Source organism: Capsicum annuum, chromosome 1, assembly GCF_002878395.1.
Source record: "Capsicum annuum cultivar UCD-10X-F1 chromosome 1, UCD10Xv1.1, whole genome shotgun sequence".
Classification (NCBI taxonomy): Eukaryota; Viridiplantae; Streptophyta; class Magnoliopsida; order Solanales; family Solanaceae; genus Capsicum; species Capsicum annuum.
The window spans coordinates 45,232,319-45,242,848 of record NC_061111.1 but is presented as its reverse complement, the minus strand read 5'-3'; the positions used below and the strand labels follow the sequence as shown (position 1 = coordinate 45,242,848).

Here is a 10,530-nt window from a genome sequence, read left to right as displayed (position 1 = left end):
GTCAAATTCATATTCTTTGTAACTCCATACTTTTAACTAATGCATTTATTTCAAAAATTAATTGAAACATAACTCAAATCTTTAACCGATGTATTTGTTTCAAAATTTATTGAAATACAACCTTTAACAATAACATCATCATCATCTCATAACCTCAACCATGATTTTTTTTGGAGTATTTTCACTTATTCTTGTTTATATATAAATAAATAGGCCACATATATAAGTTTCCAATTAATTAAGGAATACTTTAATTACTATAACACTGACTACTAAATACTGAGAGTGCAAAAGATTTTTATCACTACTAAAAATACATGAATTTTCGAAGGGACTTTCTATTAAAATGTCATTGCTAACATTATATTAAATGACGTTGTAAAATAATGATAAAAATGAATTAAGCGTGTAAAATGTTTTTATACTATCAGTAATCCTTTTTCCCAGAACTTATTAAATATATAGAAATAGAGAAATAAATCATATAGAATGGCAGAGAAATAAAACTTTTGCTCATTTTATAATCATTGAACATGATCTATACATCTTGATGAAAAAAAAAGGTCAATTTATAGCTTTCAAATTAAGTTTTGAATATTGAAGAAGTTAAATTTGAATCACCACTAGAACTACAACAGTTAGAATAAAATAAGTTTATTGGAGTAATTAAGTACTGATTTTAGGTTCAAACTACTGATTAAACATCAATAATCATACATAATGCATGTGATGAGAACATAGTCACATTGGTCATGAGTCATAATACCCCATTTCTTATTAGTACTTATCGATTATAGAAAAAATCTGCTTCTCTTTATTCCTACGAACAGAATTGTTCCATTATTACCATCAGAATAGAACACCCTTGATTCGGAAATAATCGACTGAACAAGAGTGGTCCATAAAATAGTCATATTAGTCTTTTCCAATGCAAAAAAGTTACATAGTGTTCATTTTATCTTTGATATAAGGAATATTTCCATGCGTTTGCCTTGATATCGTGTTCATACCGTTGTATTGAATGATCCCGGTCGGTTGCTTTCTATTCCTATAATGCATAAAGTTGTGGTTGAAAGTATGCTATTTTAACTTGGCCTCAGTTCACATCTATACCTTCCAATTTTGGATGTGCACAAGTGAGCACTTAAACTTGTATAAAGTTGAACAAGTAGACCCGTGCGTCCTATGTGGCATAATTACATATAGTATGCCATGTAGGACATGAATTGACCACATAGAATGCATGTGTATTCTTATTCCACAATTCATACATGTTTAAGTGTCTATTTGTGCACATCTAAAATTGAAGGATGACATAGATAAAAATTGAAGTCAAGTCAAAAGGCACAGTTATATATTGTGCCTTTTAAGCACTATGACCAGTTATCAAATGCATTAAATGGACACCAATTGAGCAAATGGACAATACATGATTAAAATGACTATGTCAAATTAAGTCACATGAAGGATTACTAATTAAATTTGGTATGGTCTGTATTTATCGAATTCTTTAAAAATATTATCGTATTTGTATGAAATTCTTCAAAAATTCTACTTTGGAGGATTTGGAGGATTCGACACGTATATGTTTGTATTTTCGAAAAACTCAAGCAATATAAGGTACGGTAGTAGAATTATTAGGAATCATTCGAATTTAATTTATTATATTGGTAGAAATGCAAGGTAAGACAATGTGTAATAGATTTCTGTAGCCTTCCCTGAACTCCGTATATAACGAACATTTTAGTGCGCCGATCTACCCATTTTAAGCTATATATATGGCTTATTTATAAAAACACAAGAATAACTTAAAATACTCCAAAATAAATAGATGTCAAAATCCTTATTGGGATTGTTATTTTAGCATAACATGTCTTATTTGGGAACAATTGCTATTTCAGCATACATTACAACAAACAACAACATATAATGGAAGATAAAATGTAAGCGGACTTTACACCAGGGTTTCAGCACACATTACACTTCCACCAAAAAAAAATAAAAAAAAATAAGAACATGAATAAATAAAAGAGGATTTAGTTAATTAATTAACTAATTAACCCTCTTACAATCTTTCCTAATCTCTCCCTTAGTACCAGTTAACACACCAACATTTCCCATTTTAATCATTGAGCAAACAAAATCATCAAAGAACTTATATTGATTATTTGCATAATTATTCACTATTCCAATTGTACTAGATCCAGATGTAGAAAACAATTCTTGATCAGTTTGAAGTAGACCTTGATGGTTTTTAAGATTAGTGAAGTAGTGATTATCAAATTGATCTGGTGTTGATTTATCAAGTTTTGCAAAAGTACCACCATTGCCACCTTGTGGACAAAGTCTTCGTAATGTTTGTAAATAATTAGGGTCCAATGTTGGATCAGGTCTACCAGTTCCATTGAAGTTGAAAAGTCTTTGATTGAATGTTCTACATCTTGCTCTTCCAAATGTATGTGCACCTACACACCAATGGGATAAAATATTTACACAATCAGATCACTTAAAATATATGATATTAATTAATGAGATAAGCATTCAGTATTATACCCTCCGAACTATGTCCAAAGTTGTTACGATACATTTCAACTTTACAAGGATGTTATTACCCGCTGAACTCAATTTTAGCGTATTTTTGTCACTCTTTTATGCTGATGTGACACCTTTATTACATAAAATGGAACCCACGTTAAAAGTGTCACGTCAGCTAAAAAGGTTGACAAAAGGTGTCACGTCAGCTGAAAAGGTTGCAAAAATACAGTAAAATTTAGTTCAGGGGTAATAGGATCCTCGTGAAGTTGGAGTGTGTCGTAGCAAATTTGGTCCTGGTTTAAGGGTACTAGATGTTTTACTCTTATCAAAGTAGTTTGGTGCATAAAGCATTTCGTATTAGTAGCGTCGATCCGAAAGAGCCAGGGGCGTGATGTAGACAGTTTATCTTAGTGCAAGCATTAGTAGTTGCTTCAACGATTTAAACGTGCAAGTATTATAGATCACACGAAAATAACTTTACCATTGCTCAAACGCTTTCTCTCAAATTACTCAAGTATTTTTTTTATATAATAAGCATTGATAGATAGGAAAGTTTACTTCTTCGTTTTGATTCATGCGAAAGTGTTTGACTAGGGATGAAATTTTAGAATGAAACGAAGACTTCTTAAAAATCATCTCATACTAAGGGGAAAATGGAAAACTTAAAATTAAATTATTTTAACGAGCTAGAAAAAAAGAGTGACACATAAATTAGGACGAATGAGTATAATGTGATGTAACCTGTTAAATTATATTGATGATATAAATATTCTTTTATGTCACCGATAGTGTATATAACTTAAATATATAAGAAAAAGGTAATGTTAGCATTAAATCAATAATGTTAATGTTAAATCAATCAACTACATTTCAATCTCAAATCACTAAATTAGACTACTTGTATGAATCCATAATATACTCAATTCCATTCGATCTATAATTTAAAGTAGAGCTTAAGTTATATACATTGTCGATATAAAAATTTGTTTAATTATCAGCAGGTTATATTTCTATATTTTGTACTCGCAGATAATCTATCTTATTTTCATGATTACGCTTTTTTAATTTTAATGAAGCTTGCTTGTAGATTTTATTTGAATGATCTAATTATGTAAATGATTAGTTATATCAATGGTGTATAAAATTGAAACTCTTCATGTCACGCGCACCGCCAGCTATATGTTATAATACATGACATCTAGAACTGTAATACTCTTTGACAGAAAATCCTACAAGCCCTCATACATAGTAAACTTTTTTAAAATACAAATTTAAATTAATCAGACTAACCGATTACCTGATAGAGCAACAAGATCAGTTAAACCCAATCCCTTTCTAGTGAATTGTGGTATCATAACATCAAGGGTTTCAGTGGGGCTTGGGATATCAGTATTTGCTCCACTTCTGTTGGCTGTCAAGCCATCTCTTCTCCCTAATGGAACTAGCCATGATGGACCTCCAGCCTGAAAATTTAAAAAATAAATAAATAAATAAATAAACAACTCGATGTACGAAGTATTTCGTGTTCAGATAAATGGAAGAAGGGTTATGTTCTCGAGATGTAATGTAGGTAGTTTATCCTGATATAAATGTGCATTGATGAATAATGTCACAGCTTGAATGACGATGACTTATAGATCATACAGAAATGATTTTACCTTTATCTAAGACTTTTGTCTCTTCTTTTGAACTCCGGAGAGAATACCATCAAGAATTGTGTCGTGATAGATGCAATTTTATGCTCTTTATTAGAAATGTCGAATTTGAACCATAACAATAGAAACAATTCTGATACGAAGTGTTTCCCCTTTTAATCGATTTTAAGCAATATGAATTTAGATTAGTCGAACATCCCCTCCTGCCACTTTTTTAGCCATGTTTTTTGAAAAATAATCGTGATCATAGAGTTTCAAATTCAACAAGTAAAACTCCATGATGGCCATTTTTAATTACATAAATTAAAAATATCAATATTTGTAAGTTTTATCCGCGTTAGTCTATCGAACACCAGATGAAAAAATAAAAAATAATTGAAGAATGTCACATATTTTGACTTACCAAAACAACTCCAATCTCATGGAGTCTCAAATTCAACAGGTAAAACTCCACAATGACCATTTTTAATTACTAAAGTTAAAAAAAAAATCCATATTTGTAAATTTTATCCGTGTTAGTAAGGAACACTAAAATAATAATCGAACACCAAACGAAAAATAAAAACTATTAAAGAATTAATGTGACATTTCTTGACTTACCAAAACAACTCCAATTTCAGAAGCAAGTGCTAAAATATCAGCACAAGATACAACACCAGGACACACATTTTCCAATGCAGTTTTAATTTCATCAACAATATCAGATCCTCCAATACCAACATTTGGATTTGCATCTTTTTCACTTATAATTCCAGTTGCATTATCTAGCAAAACTGATCCATCACAACCCTGTACAAAAATTAATCAAATATCATTATATAATTATTCGAATCGCGATATATTGACGATGTAAAAAATACTTATACAAATAAGTAGCTATAAGCAGTGGAGGAGCCATTTTTGTTCCAGGGGGTCATCTGAACCTCCTTTAACGAAAGATTATACTGTTTTTATACTATTTTTATATGGTTAAAAATATTTTTTTATGCATATACAGTAGATGTTGAACCCCCTTTGACTAGTTCGTATATATACTTCTGAACCCCTCCATGAAAATCCTGGCCCCGCCACTGGCTATAAGGTAGTTATAGGATAAATTCTAAAAAGATTTATGTCATATTTTCTAACTACCTTATCAGTGCGTAAAACTTAAACTTTGATACAATAATTTATTTTTTGTGCATTGACAATGTAAATAAATATGCCACTATAATGTTAGACCTACATAAACTATACAACAATAATATGATCATGTATATTCTTCACACATCGTCTATGCTTATAATTTAAATCCTTAGTTCAAATTGTGACTAATATAATCTATATTTTTACGATAAACTATAGTGATAATGTAAAATAATCTTTGTACTGTCATTATACGAAACTTAAATGTGTAACTTAATGCATGAAGACACATAAACATGCATGAAACCATAGGTTAAAGACAAACACTACTAAAAAGCATGCATATATTCTGTTGAAAATTCATGTTTTTTTAGCAGTGAAATTCACGTACATTAACAAAGCAATCATGGAAATGAAGGCGAATAATTTTGGCACCAGCGCGAACATCTCTACGTTGAATTTGTTCCATAACATCACGTACAACATGTATAACATTAGGGCAAGTAAAAGCATAAAATGTAGGACTTAGTTTATAATGAGCATTTGATACACCAAAAATTGAAACCAAGAAGAGAATTGCAAGTATAAATCTTAAAAAAGACATGATTAATTTGACACTTTTTGATTAATATAATTCTTGTTTTCATGCAACAATACTTTAGAAGAAGTTTGCTATTTATAGAATACAATGGAAGTGAATTAAGTAGAACTTCACTTGATTAGATGTTATAGCTACCACCAATGAGGGTGTTGGTTGAAACTTGAATGGTATTATTGAGGCGAATGGTATTATTGAGACGGAGTCAGAATCTTAAATTTTCGAGTTTGAAATTCTGAAAAAGGCAGATGAGTCTGGATTCTGAATATATAATTTATTTATTTATTTATATATATATATATATATATATATACACTAAATGAATTTCGTAACATACGTTCTCCAGTGGCGGAGTTAAGATTTTTATGAAGAGGTTCAGAAGTAAATGTACAAACTAATCGAAGGGGATTCAATATCTACTGTATATGCATAAAAGATAATTTTAACTATATATAAATAATATAATTTTTCGCTGAAGGGGACCAGATGAAACCCCTGACCCAAGGATAGCTCCGCCCCTGATCTTCTCTCTAGCTCCGTCCTGAGTTGGCCAGTATACTTGCATCCTTAATCAAAGGTATTTGGATTCACAACAAAGACCAAAAACATCAGGTGATTTCTTCCTATCTGACCAAGCATTGGTAGATATAGAGTTACTCGATATATGTACTGTTGGTGGGAGGTAGCATCCATGGAACTTGTGATTATCAAAAAACAAAATAAAGGTCTTTGGTTCGAGCCCTAAGTAAGAAATCGCCTTTGTAGAGAATATTTTCACTCATAAAGTGTGACTTTCCAACACGAATATAGATTAATCAGGTTTCAAAACGAATAAGATCGATCTAGAGGAAACTAAAAGAATATTAAATGTTATAGCTATTAATGTAAGAAAAATTAGATAGATAGGCGTACATAGAGCCTATTAGCCGCCATGTTACTATTCTAAAGAAAAAAATGAAATAGAAGACCAGTTCAAAAGGTTATAATTGGAATTAAATTGGATAATTTGTGATTGTAATTGCATGGACAAAAGATTGGTTATGTAGGGAAGGAATTTATTTTGATATAAAGTGATGTGTCTTCGATCAAAACAAAACAAAATTAGTCATGTTATTGTACATGTTATTTTGTTTTCTGCTAGGTGTTATCTGCATTGAGATACTAATTAGTCTTGATCGATATGTGTTGTAAAATCCTGTTTTGGAGGTAAAAGGCATTTGGTGTTTGGTATGCGCTTTAAGATTTAATTAATATTAACTTGTCTTGGAAAAATTTACTTTACAGGGCAATACGTATTTGACGTCCGATTCTCTCTGAGGCAGCTTGACTAGTAAATTTTTTTTTTACGATTAATATAAAATTTAGATCAAAATTATTGAATTCTACTGAACTCGTACTGCAGAAAATATTATTAAATGACCTATGTTTACTCCAAATTTTACTTCTTTGACCTAATAGTGAATTAGTTAAGAAATGTTCATCATGAAATCACAATCAAAGAAACGCGTACCACTTAATAATAACTATATTTAAGAAATGCACCTACTCATTTTTTTCGCATGATAACTCTATTTTTATTTAATCGATAGTCAAGTTTTGTCTAATTTTCTCTTATACGCAAATATTATTATTATTATTATTATTTCACTATCTTACGTTTCAATTTTATTATTACATATTATTTTGTTTTCTTCGATTATTATATAATATTTTTTTAATTAATTTTGATATGTAATTCATATTCTTATTTCTTGTGAAATTCTTGACTAAACATAATTTCGACTTCTAAATAATCTTTTTCCACTTGTAAATGGGCTAAAAATAATTTGAAGCAAGTCTTTTTCATATTTTCTGTAAGATGTTCACGTCACATAAGAAATAGACAAATCATAAACTAACTTAAGGTTTCGATTTAAAATTTGACTTTAGATCACAACTTCGTTAAACCGACATGTACACGTCTATGGCTACAAAACTAAATAAGTGACTATTCAAAAAAGTAAAAATAACATAAATCTTAACCTTATTAGAATTATTTACACTCTCTCCCACTTTCTTAATTATTTTACTCTCTCTCCCAATTTATGGACATAACAAGCCCGACATAGACATAAAAATCTTTGTATATGACAAGGCCGACATATACATAACAAGATCGATCCATACACATAACAAGTATGATATGGTCGGCATATACATAATAAGGCCGACATATACATAACCAAACCGATTCATATACATAACAGGGTCGACATATACATAGAAACTATGTATATGTATTTTTAGAGAAAAATGAAATTTTTGTAATATGTTTGGAGAGATAAAATTTTTTGTAATAAGTGAAACTTAAGTTGTAAGTTTGTGTAATTTTTAGTTCAAAAAACTGTTTGAAAACAAAGAGAGAGAAAACAAATTCATAAAAGAGACAATTTCTTTGATGATGATATTTGATAAAAGACATTTAAAGCAATAAAAGATGAAAAAATATAATATAAAGAAAAAACTCCATGCATACTAATATCAAGTACAGGAGTTTTGAAGTAACGATAAAATTATTTTTGTGTGATATATAGGTCATTGTTTTAGGTGAAAGTAAAATATTTTGTACATCGAATTAACTTATACATCATTGTGCTAAAACTCTTGTTGTGTGCATCATCGGGAAAAGTGTTGGACCACAAGAGAAAGATCAACGAAAAGTACCATCATTAAGTGATTTAACGAAGTGAGAATATACATTAATTAAAATCGTGGCCAGTTAACTGCTATTGTATGTATTCAAATACATTATGCATTTATTGATTTCGTGTAAACACTCTGTATGGAGAAAAAAAAAAAGAGAACTTCATATAGTAATTTCATAAAAATAACTAAATTTTAGTCATATGTGCTTGAACACGAGACATTGCATGTCTTAAGTTGTTCTAAAGTGGGTAGACAAAAAAAAAAAAAAAGTGTAAACAACATAAATCTCCCAGAGAATGAAAATAATTACACAAAATTCCTTGTTATTTTCTCTCTTCCTTTTTTTGCAAACATATTCATACATTCGGTCACATATTATACATTGGTCGAATGTATGATGTAACAGCTAATCCTATATTTAAGGTAAGAAATCTTTAATTATTTTACAGTTCCTTAATTAAAGGCAATAATTAGCCAACATTAAGTCATTTATTGATAGAACATGTAACTGATATTTGAATTTAAAAAAAAAATTATAAATAATTTTTTTTCCTGTGATTCACGATCTGAAAAGTCAAAAAACAACCACTTTCTTCTACATCCGTTCTTCAAAACCACTAAAATCTTCTTCTACGTACGTTCTTCAATACTAGTAAAATCAATATGAATATCCCCGTATTGTTATGCTTGGAATTTGAGAGTCAGAAATTAATGATACGTTATACAAAAGTGACGCAATAGTAATTTCGGTAAATGAGGACGAGTCGATCACAACTGCAGGATTTGCGATTTCTTTCCAAAGGAATCATGAAGAATATAATATGATTTTTTATGTGCGGATGCTTTCAATGGTTTTGGTTGTATAAACATTTTTTATTAGTTTTTTTTTTTTAAATGCTGGAGCAAGTAATATATATATTTTTTATTGATTATAGTTGTTAATTTCTTTAATCAATGATTTATATTAGTATAAAAAATTTATACTTTTTTCCTATATCATAATTTGTAACCATATAACTTGAAGTTAGAACATGATTATAAATGCACATTAACTATGTAACTTACCCTCTATAGGAGTAAGTAATTGTTGAAACGCACGGTCTATTAAAATGTTGTACATTAATAGTTAATGTGTGATAAATGTATGATATAGCATTATACGTTTTTAACATGTATAAGATTAGAAATACAATAACGAAATTTAACTAAATTCAATTTAAAAAAAAAAAATTATATACAGTATCATTCCAGTAAATTTACGAATGTATAATATGTTTTTATACAGTCAAATCAATGTATAATAAATGTGTGTCTTTCCAGTAAATGTTTGAATGTATAATAAGTTGTTACACATTCAAAGCAATGTATAGTGAAACTGTGTCATTCCAGTAGACTTACGAATGTATAATATTTGATTATACATTCGTATCAATGTATGATATAGCATCATACATTATAAATGTGCATGATATTAACAATTTCTGTAATTTTTTTACAAGTAATAAACGTTTTACAACATGTATGTTGTTATGTAATACATACGTTTAAAACATATTAGTCTTTAGTTCAATGTAAGATCCACTTATAGGCAAAGGTACATAGCAGGAAACATATTATGTGTTCAAAAAATAATGTCAGATTAATTAGTAATATGTTGTTTTAATCATTAACAAATAAGTGAAAAGGAAATTCAATAAGTAAAAGGGAAAACCCCAGTAAATATTTTCTTTGGCTTTGGCCTTTAGTTTCGTCCCCCATAGTTGGTCAAAAAGACAGCGTAATAAGCACCCACAACGCCTAACATCAACAAGTTCATAATTGACCCAGTCCTTTAAAGGCCGTACGAAATCTGAATACATTCCAAGCCATTACTGTTCAAGATCTATACATAATAAATTCCTTCAACAAAAATTCAAATTAAAAAAAAAAAAA

At 29.3% G+C, this 10,530-nt stretch overlaps 1 protein-coding gene across 1 annotated transcript; it reads right to left on the bottom strand.

Moving 5' to 3' along the window:
- Positions 1-1,828: 1,828 nt before the first annotated feature.
- On the bottom strand, positions 1,829-6,053 carry LOC107874082 (lignin-forming anionic peroxidase). The gene is made up of 4 exons (XM_016720965.2): positions 5,707-6,053; positions 4,791-4,979; positions 3,833-3,998; positions 1,829-2,465 (listed from the first exon to the last, which is right to left on the bottom strand). Exons 1-4 carry the CDS (start codon positions 5,917-5,919, stop codon positions 2,053-2,055), a joined length of 981 nt encoding a protein of 326 aa, XP_016576451.1. The 5' UTR covers positions 5,920-6,053; the 3' UTR covers positions 1,829-2,052.
- Between the last annotated feature and the right edge of the window lie 4,477 nt (positions 6,054-10,530).

Coding starts and splice junctions, on each gene's coding strand:
- LOC107874082 (XM_016720965.2), bottom strand. CDS start 5,919: ATGTCTTTTTTAAGATTTATACTTGCAATTCTCTTCTTGGTTTCAATT. Junction 4,980..5,706: donor TCCATGATTGCTTTGTTAAT/GTACGTGAATTT, acceptor ATTTTTGTACAG/GGTTGTGATGGATCAGTTTT. Junction 2,466..3,832: donor TGATCTTGTTGCTCTATCAG/GTAATCGGTTAG, acceptor ATTGGTGTGTAG/GTGCACATACATTTGGAAGA.